We start from the raw sequence: 19,505 nt of genomic DNA on the forward strand, positions 1-19,505 counted from the left end.
TCCAATTTTTATGCAAACTTTTTAGCCTACCCTTAACCCAATCCCTTGGTGAAAAGAGCCTATTATTAATTACTGACTTGTTATCCCTAGCCTCCCCTAATAACTAATAATGCAATGCGAACGGAAGCAAAATGCAATTGATCATCCTACCCCTATCCCTAGGTGGTATTAGCATAATAAAGGAATTTCTCACCAGTTCATGACATAACCGTACGTCCCCCTATCAATAAAAACAAACAACTTTTACTGAATGAGTTAAGCAATAAAAGCATTAAGCAAAGATGAGAACCCAACAATTGATAAACAAGTATATGACAAGCATATGAAATAAATAAGAATTTGGATAAATGAGAGTTTCAAAAGACTACATTGTTCCCCAACAACAAAGGTTTAGTTCACCATTGTCATGGTGAAACTATATGAAATAATGAAAGAATGGAAAAACAAACCCTAGATTTGATAAAAAGGAGCCTAAGCATCCAAGAAATCTCCTCCAAGGTGTGTGGTCTCTGCCAAAAGAATCTCGCACTGGGGCTATATAAAAGCCCAAAAAGATAACAGAAATATTATAGAATCTAGCTAATAAAAACAAAAAACCACCTAGGTGCCTAAGTTCACCGCTCAGCGATTTCCCTCTTGCCGCTTTGACCGCTCAACGGTTAGTTTTGTCGCTGAGTGATTTCCCTCTAATCACTCTAAGCGCTCAGCGGACCATTCTGGCACTCAGCGGCTCACTTGACCCTTTTTTTCATCATTTTTCTCCTTCTTTCATGGGTCTATGTCCACCTTGCTTCACTTCCATCTTCAATTCACCTTAAAACCCTGCAAAACAATGTAAAACAAACATAATATCTCTAAAACCAACTTTTGACTCTCACAAGACACAACTAAGTGTTTTATTTGATTTAAAGTTCATTCTAAGCCATAAAGGATATGTTTTAATATCAAATTTAAGTATGAAAATAATGATTTTTATACCGTTATCAATCCTCTATTTATAATAGAAGAAATATGAACTAAGCCCAAAATATAAATAAGAAATAACAACAAACTATAAATAAAAAATAAATATAAAATAAAAATAATATATCTAACAATATATATAAAATAAATAATAATAATAAAGATAACAACATTATTAAATAATAATAATAATATCTACAAAGAAAAAAAATAATTTTATATTTTAATCTATTAAATTTTTTTATTCATATTTATCATAAAGTTCACATCAATTCACTCCAAATCTATTCACTTTCACTTTTAAATCCATTAATTTTATTTTCACTCAAATCTATCTATTGAGTCTCTTTCAAATCCATCTTTAAAAAGGACACTCTTGATCATGATAAAATTGCATATTTTGCTTTTCAATCCTCAATATAAAAAAAATTCATTTTAGCCCCTAAAAAATATTTTTATTTTGATTTCTCTAAGACATTCGGAGGTTTTGTTTGTTAAATGACCATGTGAACAACTAGTATAATTCTACGTATGTTTTTCGAATATTTTAATTACAGAAAGAAAAGTTATTAACATAAAGAAAACAAAGTTATTTTACCTTCCTTAGCTGGCTATGACATGAAGATCTTCCTAATATAACATGTCACTATTTTTTATGTGTTTATATAATTTTTAAAATTTGATAATTAAAATATCAGTAAAGTTCAAATAAAATATTTCAAATGCATAACATAATCTAAAAGATTAAATATAGTTTTAATTTTTGAATTTTGATGTAAAATTAAAATTTTGTTGAATTTTAATATATTTTAATTTCAACTTTAAAAATAAATAAATATATTTATTTTAATATAAATATTGTTAATTTTTTTACATATCCTACTCGCTTTATAAAAAAAAATAACATAACTAGAAGAAACATTAAGTTTTTACACATAAATAACATCGGGTTTTCTACAAATCTTGAGATAAGAGTAGCGCTAGTAACACTATCTAAGACACCTTTTCAAGGACACTCTTTCGTACTAGTCAGAATTTGTTAAAAGTTACAACATTAGAAGAGAGATTCATTAAATAAGACCTTAAACTTACAGTTTTGAGTTCTTCAATAAATTTTAACCAATAAAAGAGTGTGAGAAAGTGCGCCTTTTGCAATTCTACTTACAGGTAAAATGCATAGACTAAATGGTTACACATGGCTTAATTTCAGATAAAATTGCAAAGCCTAAATCCCTGGCAGCTGTGTTAAGATATTCAGTAGACATTCCATTTGAAAGCTGATTGTGAGCTTCCCATGTGAAGCATTTTTCAATGTCAGCTCGCCAGTCAATGACATCCAAATTGAAGTATTGATTACGAATGTCATTCTTTTGCGGTCTCTTAGGACTGTATCTAATCGAACAAGTATGCAAAATGTCACGAAGAACAGAAGTACTGAGAGCCCGCACATGTGCACTAGGATGAGAAAGGCATCTGATTGTAGCTGGTAGGCGACACTGCATGTCAACGTACGCAAGGAGGTTGGTAAACCATTCTATTTTATGTACACAACATGCACAGTTGTGGATATATAAATTTAGACAAGACATGACAGAACCATACTGTATAAAGTAATTTCAAATTAACATGAAATAAAAATTTTAAAATCAAAAGATAATCGATGTTTTGAAAATGAGCATAATCAATTATAAGGAAAAAATTTGAGTACCTATATTTTTTTTTTTTGACAAATTTGAGTTTAGTCTCCGCACTTATAAATTAATGAATTATTCTTCCAACTTTTGAAAATATGTGAATTTAGCGGAGACTTTTTTACTGTCACAAAGTTAAAGGAAGGACTACATTCACATAGTTTTTCAAAATTTGATGATTAATTCCTCATTTTTCAAAGATAGAGACCAAAATCAAGTTTGATCAACGGTATACGTAAACACATATTCCCCTAATTATAAACACAATAAATTACAATACAAGATGCTAGTATACTACCATTTAAAAGTGTTTGTGTTTCTTCGCTTACAGACACAAACAGCTAAAAATTCAGGATAACAACAGAATAATTTCAGCAGGCCTTTGTTATCCTTTCTGTTATATCTTGATTTTTTCTTGATTGTGATAACATATACTGTGTTCATATGCAGTTGTAAATTAGAACCAGATTTGAGGTTAAACTAACAACTTTCATTCAGTATAGGCTCAGTTCAAATGAGGTAAGTTTGGTTTACCTTCAACAGGTTTGAAAGGCTATCTGCCACTGCGAATCCAGATTCTCCCAACTCAATCACAGGCTGAATCGCTTTAGCGGTTGCTTCCAATAGCTTGCCATTTTTACCAAAATTTGAAGCATGAATATTAGAAAAGCTTAAAGATAATCCAGATAACATTAAAAAGGTTGCATAACTCCACATTATGTTGCATAAATTTACATTCATATATAATTGCTTTTAATACAAAGTCTTCCATATAACATTGCTATTTTACCTCCAGGGAAAGAGATATATAAATATTACCTTCTCAAAAATCTATAATTTCTCATGTTAAGACATGAAGAAGAAGGAACAAGGAATTGATGAATAGGTAAGTAAAATACTGATAAATATTTATCTGCAAAAAAATCATTTTTTAAGCCTATATATTTATCAAAACGAATTAAATATAAAAAATGGAATTAAATATTAAATAACATGAAGAAAGAAAATTTTAGAAGAAACATTCGTGTCTTTAATTTTGAAAGAACTTTTACTGCCATAGGGCCATGAAATGAAGACAAGTTTCTGGTTGAAAGACATTGAAACTCTGAAACTACATGGATAAGCTAATGTATGAACACGGTACCTTAAGCTGTGGTAAAGTGCAAGCTTCTCCATCCACTAGCATTCCGTCAGTTGCTCGTAGTAGTAAATCTGATGCACTTGCCACGACTACTAATGATTCTAAAGTATCATGATTCCTCATTAGTTCAATGATCAATTTTACAATCCGCTGATTGATTCTCCACATCTTCTGACCAAGATTGTCATCTTTCGCAATCCATGGCTGCAACTCCTTCTCGGCCTGACAAGCAACAAGTACAGTACGTAATTTTAACAAAAGTATTTCGGAAAGGGAAGCTGATTTAGAACACTGGTTAGATGAGCTCTTCTGCAACTGATATTTAAACTTTCTGTTCATTAAGAAATTAACAGTACTAACAATCCAGGCTAAAAGTCCATATCCAGAGTCATTATTTATGTAACCATTTCATAAAAACACAAATAGACCTGAAGAACAACTGCCGTAGCTGCCTTCATAGGTGATGCAGATACAACCTTGCATAATGCATCAACAACCTACATCACATTAAATCACCGAATGATTAATATTGGACCTTTTTCCTGAGGAAAATAAGAATATAATAGGAGCATTTAATCCACACAAACATGTGAGATTGTTAGTTTTGTAGCTGTCTTATATACAGTTTATAATCATGACAATCAATCATGGAGTTTATTAATAGCTGACTTTTGCAGCTCTCAGCTATGAATTTACGCATGCAATATATCTGACAATTACTAGAATTAGCTTTTCATTTTCAAATATCTCATTCATCGGATACTCTTCGTTTCATTTTCTCTCTTGCTCACAATTATCAAAATAAGGCTCTATTTTCTTTGAATTATGGCTTTGATATCTGTTTTGAAGCTTTACAAGTCTATGACAGGTCACGTGAAAAGCTGAAAATAATTGATAGATATCAATATATTCAGATTATTCCCCTTTTTTAATTTTTTTTTTTCAAACAAGAATCTTTTAACATCTTCAACTCAGATTTTATTTTGTGTAGCTGTGTAAGCTATTTGGTGATGCTTTCATGTATGGCCTGTGGAATAAAGATACACTCTTCTGGAGTCAGTGCATTACTATTATGAATTCCAATCATCAGTAGTCTTTTCTTTTCACTAGTAACTCCAAAAACATAATAAAAAGAACTTGTTATATATTAAAAACATGCATAGTTCTGGCACGAGAAGAATAGAGTATAACAAATGGTTCACAATTAAGAAAAGCAAAGAGGATTGTAGTTGTAAAAGTATAATACTGCAATAGTACCTGTCTCCACCCCTGTTGAGCAGAAGTGCTTTCTGCACAAGGTTGAGTCTCAGGAGATGCAATCAACTTCTGCCATAGTAGTGATACAACAGAAAAACATAACTCTTGCTTCTCTGCGAGCCTGGATCTAAGAAAAATTTGGGCACTGCAATTGAATCCTATATGCCTGTCCATAGTTAGGAAGTTGGCTAGATCAGAAGCATCAAATGCGAGACTTGTGGCTCCTTTTCCAAAGGTACATCCAGATGCTTCATTTGAATATGAAGTTCTGTCACATCTTTTACCGAGTTCTGAGGAGGATGAATGTATAGAGGATGAAGTAGATGTCTGCCCAGGTTCAAGGTGGCTATTATTTTCAAACTGAATTTGTCTTTTACTACTACCACAGGGATCTTTCCAAATAGGGGCATAAGTTAAGGTTGCTCCGAATGGTTCTGCCTTGTTAACGATGGATGCAACAGTTTTGCTGTGAATATCTATGAGATTGTACAATGACGATGCCCTAGAGTGGATTTCATCATCCCATTTGCAACGCATCAAAACAGACAGAGCACGCATGCAAGCTTTTGACCGTCTAAATAGTTCAGAAATATGTGCAGCAACCATAGCTGCTGCAACTATTTCATTCGAGCTGTAACTCCATGAGGTACCAACAGAAGACGGCTTCAATGAAAATAGCGCCTCTAAAATTGCTAAAATTCTGTGGGTATGGCGTATTGCTGAATCTATGCATTTCTGCAATGCATGGGAAGATCCATCTATTTTGACAGGCTTGGCTATCTTTTCTACTTTGTTGGGGACTGAGCGATTGTCTCCTCGCGAAATCATAGGGAACAACTGAAGCTCACAGGCAAGAGCACAAACAGCAGCCAGAACATAAGAATCAAATGCTGCTACAGGACCTTGCTTCTTCATTTTCCGGTTTTTTGTTTCTTTCTGGCTTTCAGATACTGCAAGTAAATCCTCAATAACTTCCTCCAAATAATTATCTTCACCTCTTGGCTTCTTGCTTCCATTGAATTGGACCTCGTGACTAACACAAACAGTTAAGACAACAAATAGTAGGCGTGAAGCAAGCTCAACAGATGCACATGATTCCAAGAAAAGTGAATGCACCATCGTACGAAGTTCTGCCACGGCAAGGTTCTTAGAGGCAGAGCCCACAAAATAGTATCTTGTTTTTCTTTTTTGATCACTAATAGACTCAGCTGGAAATGTCCTCTGAAGAATAGCTTCCACTGTAGCAACAAATATTTTCATGAGGCACGCTTCAGATGGACTTCCACGAGGAAGATATTCCAGAACCTTTAGTAGGGGTATGTACAAATTCCATGAGAGTATGGGAGGTTGAAGTGGTGTTGCGACCACAATTTCTGGAAGATCCACAGCCGAAGAATTTAATGGAATCAAGCCATAAGCAGCCTCCCATATGGTACAAATTCTCCACTCAACCTCTGGACCATGAGCACACAGCATTGAGGCAATGCCCTGGGCTGTAGCTTCAATAGTGGCTTCAGCAGCACCAGCTTCAATCTGATCAAGAAATAAATATTATGTCTGCATCACAAAAATGAGAAAAAGAAAATGAGGCAACTTGCAAAGACTGTTATAACCTGCTTTCTGTCGGAAGAAATATAGCCACCCAAAGGTTCATGTTGAACTTCGACACCATCAACTTGCCTTAATGGAGGGAAAAGTAAAGCAGGCTGAGAAAGTACTCTGAAAAGCAATGCCGCTGCAGCGTCTGCGGCTACACCAGATCTCATGGACATTGCAGTCCCTATGGCTCGCAAGAAATGAAAATGCATCCAATTTCTAGGGAGCTGTATTAACAATTACAGAGAAGGGAAAAAAAAGTAAATCAGTCAATTCGATTGAAGCTCTCACTTTCAGAAGGTTACTGCAGATGAAAACATCAAAATGCATATTACTATGCCATCACCAGTGCATATCTCTATTATATACTGCATTTTTTCAGAGGTTACAAAAGAAGAATAAAAAATAAAAGCAAATTTGTGTACTTCATCTGCTTTCTTTGCCTGCCCACATTGCAGCATGCACAGTCCATGTGACTTGCACCAACCATAAGGTTACATGTCACACAGCCTGCAAATTTAGATATTAGCTCTAATGTTACATACCACTCAGACTGTACACCATCAAATTTTCCTCATTTTTCTTACAATGGAACAATAAAAGAACAGAGCACAATGGTATCATTTCATTCATGTAGTCAACCCAATCTTGTCAGAAAAGGCTTTTGTATTGTTGTTCTCTCTATGAACCCAGTTTCAGCTTATTTTTATTGCAACACTAACTTGGTGCTCGAGAAAATCTTTAATGACGAAATATTGAACTCATCAATGCTTTCATCTCAAAATATTGTCTAATGTGTAGAGATCAGAACCCTGATAACAAGTGCCCTAAGAAGTGTTAAGGAGAATTTAATGCACCGTACTAAATGCATCTAATCACGTAAAACAAAACTAGTATTTAATTTGTGTATTTGATATTTAGCTTTGAATATTCTGATTCACTTCTTATTCATATTGAATTAAACAATACAACCTGAACTTACGGACTGGAATTTGGCTTCCCAATCCCAAGCCTTAAGCTCTGCCAATTATTACAATTAAGACAAAGAAAAAAAAAAAACCACTAATTCCTGACCTTTTCTCTCTTAACCGAATAAAAACAAATTCTGTTAAACATCGACTACCCCATTTAAGTTTATTCAACATTCTTAAGCATGTCTTCTTTAGAATTTGCTTAAAGATTATAAAGCTTACCCTTATTCCACAAGCATATTCTTCAGCAGCTCGAAGAAGTTCTACAAGCTGCACAGCAGCATCAAGTGCATCAGGAGCCCATGATGGAGGTGCTTCTAACAGTCCAAGAAGAAGCCTTTGAGTTGCACTAGGAGTCGCAATAGCATAATATCTAGACAATTTTGGTATTTAAATTTGCTCAGGCTAGTGCCTTCAAGGAACAACAAAATAACTACCGAGGTATTGAGTTAAGAATAACCTGTGAAATAAACGTGCATATGGTTCTAGAGCTGGTAATCCAGCAACAAGATGCTCATCTAAAGCTGTTGTTGGAGGAGGAAGTAGCAGGGCAGGGACAGCAGCTGCTGTTAAAGTGGCAGTCTCATATCGAGCAACTTCATCGTCACAAACACTTAATATAACACCAGCACCATTAGCAACTGCCCATCTTGGAGTTGACGGCATGAGTTGAGGATGCTTCCCAGAACCACGTGCAGAAACTAAGGAAAAACAAACTCAATTAAGAAAAGATCCTTCTCTATTATAATTTTTTTTTAACAGAAACAAAAATCATCATCAATGCTTTTTTATACTTCCATTCAGTGAAAAATTGGAAATGAAGGAATCAAACATGAGTACACTGTGAATTTAGGCTTACTAGGCTTTTAAGGTGAGAACTGAAAAAGCCTTATTAGGAGAACATCGCCCATTTTGTACTTGGTGTGGGATCATAACAAATCCCCCTCAAATATGGTTGATACATATTTATGGAATGAGGGTTGCGCGTCCAATTATATACATTCTTTGTGGTTTCCAAAGGTGCAATTTTTTGTAGTGTAAAATTTAGAGAAAGAGGAAGATAATTTGGGGACTGAACTGTTCTCACTCTTTATACTATTTTCCTTTCTTTCTTTCCTTTTGGCTTGGGATACATTCCGTAGTATATTCAGGCTCTCTTATAGACTCAAAATAACTCTTAGAATTCTATAAGGGTGCTCAACCGTAACAAATATAGTCACGTTAGAATTCTATAAGGGTGCCCTAACCATTACAAATATATAGTCACATGAATATCACTAAATACTCTTAATAGACTTTGCATTCAATCTCCACTAATCTTTGTAACAACACATTAACATTCTTTTGACTATATCATTAGTCCATGTGGATCTCCAACCTGTACTAACTGTGTCGAAACAAGGTTTTCACTTGAATAACATCGGAGGACTTCGTAAGAACTAAAAAAGGTATGGAAAAGTCAAATTTTATTTGATGTTTCATGGATCAATTATACAAAAGAAGTTGAGTTTGATTATCTAATGCATAACGTACCAATCGTGGGTGGCTGGAGTTCTCCTGCGGCATATTTACCCATAACACCACTGCACCTGTTAATTCATGATAATTTGGATCAACTTATGCAGAAGTTTACTTGGAGCCAAAGAGGAAACAAGATATCTAAACCATTTGATTGAACCATATTAATATAATCAAACAATTTATAGACCATGCTACAATTGCAAGAGAATCAAACCAATAGAATCAGAGACTAAATCACAGTACGAAAGTTGTTCAGTAAATGCTATTGACAAAATTAAAAAAAAAAAGAAAAAGAAAAAAACATATTGCTTACCCCTGAACTTGATTATGCTATACTCCATAACTTAAACACACCAACAAACCATGGTTCAAAATTGAACAAAAATGTGACTGACTGTTTACTTTTGTTACCAAAGCTTACGAGTCAATAGATACATTTGGGTTTGTTTTTGAGGGTGAACTTTGAACAGAAACATCCAGGACCATAAATGCCCTGGGACTTGCCTTCACAGCTAAAACATACATAACAAAAGGCATGTTTGAACAAATTTTTTCCTAAGCACTTTAGGAGAAAATAACAAAAAATGATGAAATGAGTTTCTCCATAACATATAATTAGCTTTTACGTAAACTAATTTGTAAGTCGTCTCAGTTTCTCTAAATTTGTATTTTTAACTAGTGTATGAACTAATTTTAGTTGACGAAAAATCTTATTTAATTTTTTTCTTATTTTTCTTTCTTGGAAGCATTTATGGTAAAACTTTTCTAAAGAGACTCAGCAAATATCATCTTCTGAATTGAAAGAAGTAAGCCATAATTGATTTGTAATCGTAACGAAAAATACTCACCACCGAAAATAGTCACTTCTAATGCCTAAAGGTGCAGCCAATAATATATCAGTAATCCACGGGGACAAGGGTCTTATAGGCTTCTTCTCCTGCTGCAACATAGAATTACGCCCAGATTCCTCATATACGGAATAATTAGTCATTGCATGGCTTCCGCCACTGCTTCCTTCAGCTTCACAGCATTGTCTTTCCGTTTTGTATATGGGGCGATTGTAAAGAGTTAAGATACGCAAAATCTCTCCGCATGCCAGAGCCCATTGTTCTGAATATTCATTCTGTAAAGTTACACAGAAAAAATCAAAAGGTTGCAGGGAACATCTTTGCAGATGCTGAAGCTGAATAAATTATATACTTAAATCAATCAGAATTAAAAATCATACTGGTTTCAATTAAGTGGCATATGTTTGCATTTCACAAACTAGAAACTTACTTTTCCATGAATTTAAATTCCGTACAAACTAAATCAAAATACAAGTCAATGGATTATACCTCCATTTTTGGGAAGACTAAAGAAATGAAAGAAGCAAATGGAGGACTAGTCTTGTCATAGACCAGCGTACCATCAATAATACATGAAATGATTGGAAGCACAACTGCGTGCCCATGCTCAGGATGATGAAGGACAAGTACCGCTGGATGAACAAATAAGTTATTTGGGCAAGCAATAGTCATAAATTATTGTTGAGTAAATAAAAATTAAAACTAATATTAAAGAATAAATACCCAAAACATCATCAAAGAGGAGCATTTCTTTCGATGGATATCGATTTCGGATCAACTGTCAAAGCAACACAAACCAGTAAGTATATTTGATACAAACTCCTGGATTCCATAAGTAAAAACACAATATTTTTATTGAATCTAAAAGAAAATATGTATTACCATACCCACTTTTCCAGTTTATACGTAAATACAGTTGTATTTATTTACCATACCTCAGCAATATCATCAGGAAATTGTTCTGATGTAAATTGACCAATGTATTCAACGTACGCAGCAATTTGGTCCTAACAAAAATTAGAAATATATATCAGAAGGAAGTACATTAGAAAACAATAATATTTAAGATTAAAGAGCTTATACGTAGATTTTGGAAACACATATTTTCGGTTACAAATGACTGAAAAGCTGCTGCTTTCTGACTAGTAGTATGACATATAGACTGAAATGGAAAAAACTGTCACACATTATACATTGTCATTATCTTAGGCTCCATTTGATTCATTAAATTTTAAAGGACTGGACAGCACAAAATATGGAGAATAGGACTAAACAAAACTGAAATTATCTTTTGTAACTTATATTTTCTCGGTAGAACTTTTATTCCAATAGTTAATTATATGAAATGTCAATCATATTACAGAACATAATAGCTCCAGTCTACTGCTGCACCTTTACATTTCATCCTTCAAAACCTCATATACCACACACAAACAATATCTAAACTAAACCTCTCAAAACCGGCTAAACATAATTGGGTGATCCGTGGAATGATATATCCCAGAAACATAATTCTCACTATAATAGACTCTAACTCATGACTATAAGGTTAGGAATCCAAGTGTAAGTTAAAACCCTTATTGGATAAAAATGTGAAAGACTTATTAATCCATGACAGACTTATTAATCCATGACAGAGAGAGCTGTTATTTAAAGTAACTACTCAAAGTATACATTTTTCCACCATCCCCACTCATGTAAATGCAATCACGTCCCTATGTTTGAACCTCTTTTAACTTATGGTGTAGACTAATATTATTGACAAGAGTCCTTAAAGGGTTTAAGTTAGGAGGACAAACCTTTCAATGAGCCAATGTGTGAATTTGGACTCTTACCCATGTTTTTTTTCTAGTAAATTAAAAAAAGAAGATATAATAGTACTTTCCACATTTTTTACATTTGTCCTGTGCATTGATAAAAAAACAGAGTACTAATAAAAACGTCCTTTTGTACAGTACTGCATTATGCATATACAACATCGGGACTACTTACTAGGGGTTGAATTTCGGCATAGCATTTTCAACCAGGTTCTTCAACTATACTTTTTACCTTTCTCAATTAAAAAAAATAAGTATAATACAAAGACCTAATTAAAAATTGATAAATAGTCCCGGAACCAACAAAGTAATTTGTTTGGTGTCTAGGAGTAAACTACTACGGGTCAATTTATCACAAAATAAATAGACAGATTTTGTAAAATATTTAAAAAAGTAGTTTGGAAGCACATGTTTAATTACCAAATAAGTCCCTGTACTAAATGAAAACTTTTAAATCAGTTCTAAACACATTTTTTAAGTAAGTCCATAGAAAAATATGCCTTTGAGATAGTTTCTAACTGGTTATGATAATTCGAAAATGACAATTTAAGAAAAGTTTTTACAAATAATTTAATATAGTTTTAAAAAAACTAAGAGATTCAATTAAAAAAATTGCAAGGTGAAAGGCCCAGTTAAAAGAAAATAGTTTAAGACCTAGTTAATAATTTATCCTAGAAAAAGTAAATTCGTGATTGATCAAAGATAAATAGGATATTAAAGCCAGTGATACTTTTTCAGTTTTGGGGTATCTGTCCGGATCAAAATTCTGCACCTGTTCCGGTAAGATTTGAACATATAAATTATAGTTTTCGAAAAAAACTTATTTCCTAATCCTAATAATTGACTTCAGTAATTGAGCTTCTCTGTTTAATATAAAAAAGTTAGTGTAACAGTGGATGTGCTGATTTTTACATTTTTCTTAAGAAAATAAAATAAAAAGAATTAAATATGATTTTAGTTTTTGAATTTTAATATGAAATTGAAATTTGTATGTGAAATTTTAATATATTTTATTCTTAATTTTAAAATAAATTTCTATAGTTTTTTAACCAACTTATCTTAATTTTAAATTTTATATATTAAATTTGTTTCCTAACTTACATTAAAAAAAAACATATTAAACAGATAAACAATTCTAATTTACGCAAAAACAAAATTAACATAATTATATAAAAAAATATTTTTTTTCATTTTTAAATTTAAAAATAAAATATATATCAAAATTTCATTTATAAACAAATCTAAATAAATTTAAGAATTAAAAATATATTTTATATTATCTGTATTTCAGTGTATATATATATATATATATATATATATGACAATCAAAATTAACGGGTTCGCAGCAAACAAACTCTGCATATTCCATTTAATCAAGGTTAAAATAACAGTGCTCTCCTCTGTCACAGACTCCAAAAAGAGAAGTTTGTTCTTTAATTATTTTGTTTTTTTAATTGAAGGCTGTCACGTCTAATACAAAGAATAAATTAAGTTAAAGCATTCGGTAATCAAACCACAATGTTTGAAGAAAAGAGTTAATTAAATAAAATAGGAAATACTAACAGTTTAACCACAATAAACATCCCGGTTAAATAAGTTTTGTACGCATTTATTTTACTATATTCTTTGAATGAATAAACTTAGTATAAAAATAATATTGTCTTTAAATTTGAATCTAGTAGAATAATTATAATATTAATATCCTATAGAACTACAAATATACTATTTTAATAAAATTAAAATTTCTTAAAAGTTAAACTAACATAAATTTAATTTTACTGTGAAGATAAATAATATACTCATAATAAAAATAATGAATACAATTTTATTTAAATCAAATAATAATAATTACTATAATTTAAAATAAAATATGGCTCATTAAAATATGGATTTAAAAAATATTGAGAATAAATGTAATTTTAATTCAAAATATTTAAACAATGTTAAAAAATCAATTTAAATAGTAATTTTTTTAAGAAAGATAGAATGTAACGTAGATAATATAATTAAAAAATAGATACTCCTTCCAGTTTCCTTCATTTTATCTTTTGTTTTGGGTTTCTCACATATATTAAGAAAACGATAAGGAAAATAATATTTTAACACCATTTTTTTTACATCATTTTGATATTACACACGTGTCAAAATGTGGTTGAACGATTTTAAATTAAAAAAAAAAACTTTGGTTTTTCTCTTCCAAATATATCATTACTTTAACTTATTTTAATTTGAAATCGTCCAACCATATTTTGACACGTGTGCAGTGTCAAAATGGTGTTAAAATATTATTTTCCAAACGATAAATAAGTTAGTGAATGGGGAAAATTTACCAAACTACCTTCAAACTTTTTTTTTTCTATAAATAATTAAAATATTAAGTGCTACAACACTTAATTGGTTTTGTAATTTGTGCTACAACACTTTTTTGAACAATGATCTCTGCCACCTTTGACCAATTAAAGAATTTGTACTAATATGAATATTTATTTAGAATAAAATTGTAATTATTGAATAGAAAGAAATAAATTACAATCAATTTGAAAAATTATGAAAAAGATTAACCTAAATTAAAATGGAAGGAGAAAAATGTCTAAACTAGATCATTTCTTGAAGAATAGGCTTTGATAGAGTCAAACTCAATGTCTATTCACCTTGAAAACATGATATTTGCTACTTTCCTTAGAGATTGAGTTATTTTCCTTGCAACCAAAATGGCTGAAAGATTCCCTCCTTTCTTTTACATTAACTGGTCAAGTTCTATAAGCTTGATGTGAAGCAGTGGAACATTATAAAAAGTAATTATAGCTGTAATAAAGTATTATTTGTTATTATTATTAAAACGTGAAACGGAGGGAAACTAACATAGAACTGGGTGGATTTGAATCACAGATCACTTAAATTAAAATATTATCATAAACATCAAACACTGTAAGTTACCTTTCTCTGTTGATCTTCTAGTGGAGGAGGCCAGAACAAGGAGGAGAACTGAAGACGGTCAATCCATCTTTCACTGGAAGCAGCCATTGAAACAGAAATTTGCCTTCACTTTCAACTCTTATTTCTTTCTGCTTCTGATATCAAAACCAACAACCCAAATCCAGCCAAAACTGGCTACCAATCAAGAATTAGAATATCGTAATTCAACATTTCCTGTTTAGCATGCCCACATATTTTCGTCTTAGTACTCAAACAAGGATTGGTATACCAAAATTGAAATTTCAACAAATACGAATAAATAATAAACACTAAAAACATGTCCAGTGAAATCACAAATCAATGCATGTATCAGAAAATTCTAATTATTCCCTAGTGTAGATTCCCCTAAGATGCTTAACTCCTTATAGTTGAAAACTTGAAACTGAAGGTGATTTCTAGTTTATCTCCATTACAGAACCAGAACCGGAAGGGGAAATTTACAAATTGAACGCTAAGTAAATAAAAACGGAGCGGATATAAACCTCAGAAAACTACTATCAAACAGAACAAGAACAGTTTTGAAAAACAAAAGGCAACAATGAGGTTGATATTTTCTCGTAGAAAAGTTCAATTTTCTCATATAATTTTTACCAACTATTATACTATTTTCTAAGAATTTTTAACTGTTTCATATTTTCTCAAAATCTACTATTAGATTTATTGCAAGTGTCATACACAAATACACCATTTACAGAAAATTTTATCTTAATCTAAAATTATTTTATATCTTGTTTATATATGTTCCAACCTCAAATACATTGAAATAACTTTATTAGAATCCTTTATTAAATTCAAGATATAGTATACTTTAGAATTCAATGAAATTCAAGTTCTTAAGTGGTATATATATATATATATATATATATATATATATATATATATATATATATATATATATATATATATATATATATATATTACCATTGGCCTCAACTTCAATGTGACGTGGGATTATTATACATACTAGAACAATCGCCTCAATTAAGGGATAGGAGAAACAAGGGTTTATTTTTGGAATAACTTTTTCAATTCCCCAAACTCAGGCTAAGGAAATGAGGGTTCACCTTAGGAAGAACCACTTTTTCATTCTTACAATTGGCCTCAATATTCCAATCTCAAATCTGTTGACAAAGCATTGTTCAAGTCAATCACCACATTTTAAGTGTTGTTCACTTTGGAGCTCAAAGTTCCATCACAATATTATCCTAAAAAGGACATCTCAAAGAGATAAGAGAAAAAGATGTATATAACTTGTCCTTAGCCTCTAGTTTTTAGCAGACTATTAAATGTACTAAAATAAGACTCCCTTTCCCCCTCCCCCAAGCACAGATTAAAGGGGATGAAGGTTCCCTAACAAGGATGAGACTATCATTACCGTTAAAGTCAATCCCAAAGTTGCATGGAAATGCCAAGCTCGAATATTAAATGTCACTCCTTATTCTTTAAAGGTGTGTATATAAATTATCTTTAACATTGATTCAAAGCGATGTGTGACTATTAGAAGTCCCAAAGCAAACCTTCAATTTAGGACTAAGGGAACAAACTCTCATTTGAGTGCTAAGGGAACGACGATTTTTCTTTGGAACAATTTTTCCATCCCCTTCAATCGAGAGCTTATGGAATGGGAATTCGTCTTAGAAAGAACCACTTTTTCATTTACATAAACAACATTAATGTTCTGACCACAAGTTGTAACAACATTAATGTTCCGACCACAAGTTGAGTGACATGGCATTGTTAAGATCAATTACTTTTGAGTCTACCAAGAAAGAGGTTCACAGGGAAGATACTCTTGACCTGAACTTTTAAACAACGTTCAACTTTTAAGTAACGTGAGACTATTGTGTATATCTGAAAGAGGCCCACAATCAAGGACTAAGAGGAATGAAGGTTCCCCTAAAATGGATGAAATTACCATTACCATTAAAGCCGATCCCAAGACAGCATGGAAATGCTACCCTACCCTCATATCTTAAAGGTCACTCCCTATTCTTTGAAGGTGCCCTTGGTTCAATCATATGGAAGCCGTGACACTTTTAGATAGTACTTTAGATGTGGAGCACACCGTTCAACAACAATGTCATAACATTGAACTTGAACCTTTGTCAATCTCATTCGAAGAAGCAATTGGCATTGGCCCACAAGCCGAGTTTGAGAAGAGTTGTCAAACAACTTAGTGCACCCGAGTGGACCGTAGAGAGTTACTTGCTCAAGGAACAAGTAGAGTCTGGTACAAAATGTTGATCTCATCCCTTGGAGGCTTGTGGATATGCCAAGAGTTTACCTATACTTAGCATCATAAGCTGGCAATCCTTTCTTAACTAAGCTTGATGCTTAGAGCAAAAGAAGTTCGGAGAAGAGAGACAACTGGTTATTGATCGTGAAGTCAACCCATTCCTGAAATGTGACTTCATAAGGTAGATTACATACACCATGTGGCTTGAAAACATGGTTATGGTTAAAGAGTTAAACAAGAAGTGGAAAATGTGCTCCATTTACGCATTTTTGAACTAGGCCTTTAACATCCTTTAAAAAATGTTAAGTGTCAAATTTGGGTTACTTCTACCTCTAGAATCCCTTTCATTTGTTCTGTTTTTTTTTTCCTCCATCTTCCCCCACCTCCCAGCACCTCCCTCCACCTTCCACCACCTCCATCACCTTCTTCCACCGTCTAAAGGAGTCACCCCATCGCACTCCATCGTCTTAAATGCCCCAAAAACCTCCTTAAACATCTCATGCGCATCTCTCATGAACTCAAATTTCATGTAGATCGTAATCAGCGCATTAACAACAAACATATTAACCAAAGTTTAAACCAACAACCCATGAATTATAGAACACCTGAGAGAGGAAGAAAGGAAAAAAGGTGAAAAGGATGGGTTAATGTGGTGAAGAATAAGAAAGAAAAAAAGGTGATGGAAGGTGGAGGGTGGAGAAGAATAGGAGAAAGGGGAAAAGGGTGGTCCAAGATGGCGAGAGGTGGAGGGAGGGAAAAAAAAGAAACAGCAAAAACCAAGAGATCCGGAGGTAAAACATAAACCAGATTTAACACATGGCACTTTGCAAACATCAATTTAAAGTAAGAGTCTCATTGATTTTTTTTTTTTGAAGTTAAGAATTCAATTAAGTAAAAGATAAATATAAAGAAGCCATTAGAAAAAAATATAAATTCAATTAAATAAAAAAACAGAGAGAAACCATTATATGGGAGCCTTAAATTTAGAAACTAAATTTCGAATTAAGCATGATTCCTATAAAGAACAAATGGTAAACAAATCTTTTAAGCATTTGTGATGTTCACTCATTCTTGTAGAAGTTCAGTAGCAAGTTTCATCGTACTATATGTTTAAAATAGTTGGAATCGTAATTTGATAATATATTTTTTAAGAAAAAAATAAATGATTTGTCAACAAATGAAACTTGCTAAAGGAGAGAGAGAGAGAGGGAGTATCAAATTATTTTCGAAATAATTTTAAGAGAGTTATGTTTTTCTCTAAATCCATCTTTTTCACTTAATTTAGTTGATAAATTTTATATATATATATATATATATATATATATATATATATATATATATATATATATATATATAAATTATAAAATTGAAGCTAGCACCAAAATATCTAATAACAACATAGATTCAGCCCAGATTTAATAATAAAAAAAAGAAATAAAGATGTAGCTGATATAAACACCAAAGAGTTTTCTATCAAACAGGGGGGAAAAATCAATGATATTGAAATTTTCTCTTAGAAACATGGAATTCTCATCATTTCAATTTATCGTTTATAATTTCGATTTCGAAGAACACCTAATAATATATCGATTTTCAGAAGAGAAAAAAATATATCAAAATGAAAACTAGCACCAAAATATCAAATAATATCTCTGATTCATCGAATACATATTAAAAAAAAGTCAAATCCATTTCAATGTTCAACATACAGAAACACCAACAACAAAACTAGAGAATAAAGATGCATTAGAAAAAAAAAATGTAGCATACATAAAGCCCAATCAAACAGAGCAAGAACGAAAAAAAGAAGTAAATGCAATTGAGAATTTCTGGTATAATCATTCAATTCTCTTCATGGTCGAACAGTTCATCTAATCTTCACAAACCAATTCCCAGCATGAATATACATACATACATATTTGCACACATACACGTATCTGTATGTATCATATATAATATGAAAAATGAAAACTAACAGCACAAATCTAATAAAAAAAATAAAACAATCAAATCCATTAAATAATCAAAACATGTACACAAACACCACAGGAAAACTCGAAAACACGATGTAATCAGAAAAAATGCTGCAGAAAATCGCATAAAAATGAATAAAAATGAAAAAAAAAAAACAAAAAACAAAAAACAAAACGCTGTGCTTACCTGACGATATAGATACGGACTGAATAAACTGATGCAAAAACAGTTTTCTGATTTAGAAAGAGAAAGGATGCAGCATGGAGAAAACGAACTTCAGGAATTGATTTCTGAAAATTATGATGAAAAAAAGGAAAGAAAAGGTTTATAAGTGGTGTGGTGGCCGGTTATTGTGAGAGAGGAAGCGAAACGAAGCTAAGAGAAGAACTTTTGTACAGAGAAGTTGTGTGCGTGGCAAGATATTTTCCTCACGCTTCTTAGCAAAGTGTTTGCCACGTCATGTCGTAGTATGTATTCTCATACATGTACATTCATGTATGTATGTGATCTTCAT

General features: G+C 32.0%; 1 protein-coding gene across 2 annotated transcripts; it reads right to left on the reverse strand.

The window, feature by feature from the left end:
• Positions 1-2,002: 2,002 nt before the first annotated feature.
• On the reverse strand, positions 2,003-19,393 carry LOC106772306 (protein GIGANTEA). Of its 2 annotated transcripts, XM_014658648.2 has the most exons (15): positions 19,178-19,393; positions 14,743-14,955; positions 10,924-10,995; positions 10,712-10,766; positions 10,478-10,620; positions 9,989-10,263; positions 9,153-9,208; positions 8,080-8,320; positions 7,842-7,992; positions 6,666-6,875; positions 5,053-6,585; positions 4,224-4,292; positions 3,799-4,017; positions 3,189-3,281; positions 2,003-2,459 (listed from the first exon to the last, which is right to left on the reverse strand). In XM_014658648.2, the coding sequence occupies exons 2-15, from the start codon at positions 14,827-14,829 to the stop codon at positions 2,145-2,147; spliced, it is 3,519 nt and encodes a 1,172-aa protein (XP_014514134.1). In that variant the 5' UTR covers positions 14,830-14,955; positions 19,178-19,393; the 3' UTR covers positions 2,003-2,144. The 2 variants fall into 2 exon arrangements, with proteins under 2 accessions (XP_014514134.1, XP_014514153.1); XM_014658667.2 differs by lacking the exon at positions 19,178-19,393 and having other exon boundaries at positions 10,549-10,620; positions 14,743-14,803.
• Positions 19,394-19,505: the final 112 nt, after the last annotated feature.

This window comes from Vigna radiata, chromosome 1 (genome assembly GCF_000741045.1).
Source record: "Vigna radiata var. radiata cultivar VC1973A chromosome 1, Vradiata_ver6, whole genome shotgun sequence".
NCBI classification, from domain to species: domain Eukaryota; kingdom Viridiplantae; phylum Streptophyta; class Magnoliopsida; order Fabales; family Fabaceae; genus Vigna; species Vigna radiata.

What these genes read in the sequence shown, in the direction of transcription:
- LOC106772306 (XM_014658648.2), bottom strand. Translation starts at nt 14,829, where the DNA reads ATGGCTGCTTCCAGTGAAAGATGGATTGACCGTCTTCAGTTCTCCTCC. An exon ending in GCACTTTACCACAGCTTAAG is followed by an intron (nt 3,282 to 3,798) that starts GTACCGTGTTCA and finishes AAAAATGGCAAG; the next exon opens with CTATTGGAAGCAACCGCTAA. An exon ending in GCCTTTCAAACCTGTTGAAG is followed by an intron (nt 2,460 to 3,188) that starts GTAAACCAAACT and finishes GTTGACATGCAG; the next exon opens with TGTCGCCTACCAGCTACAAT.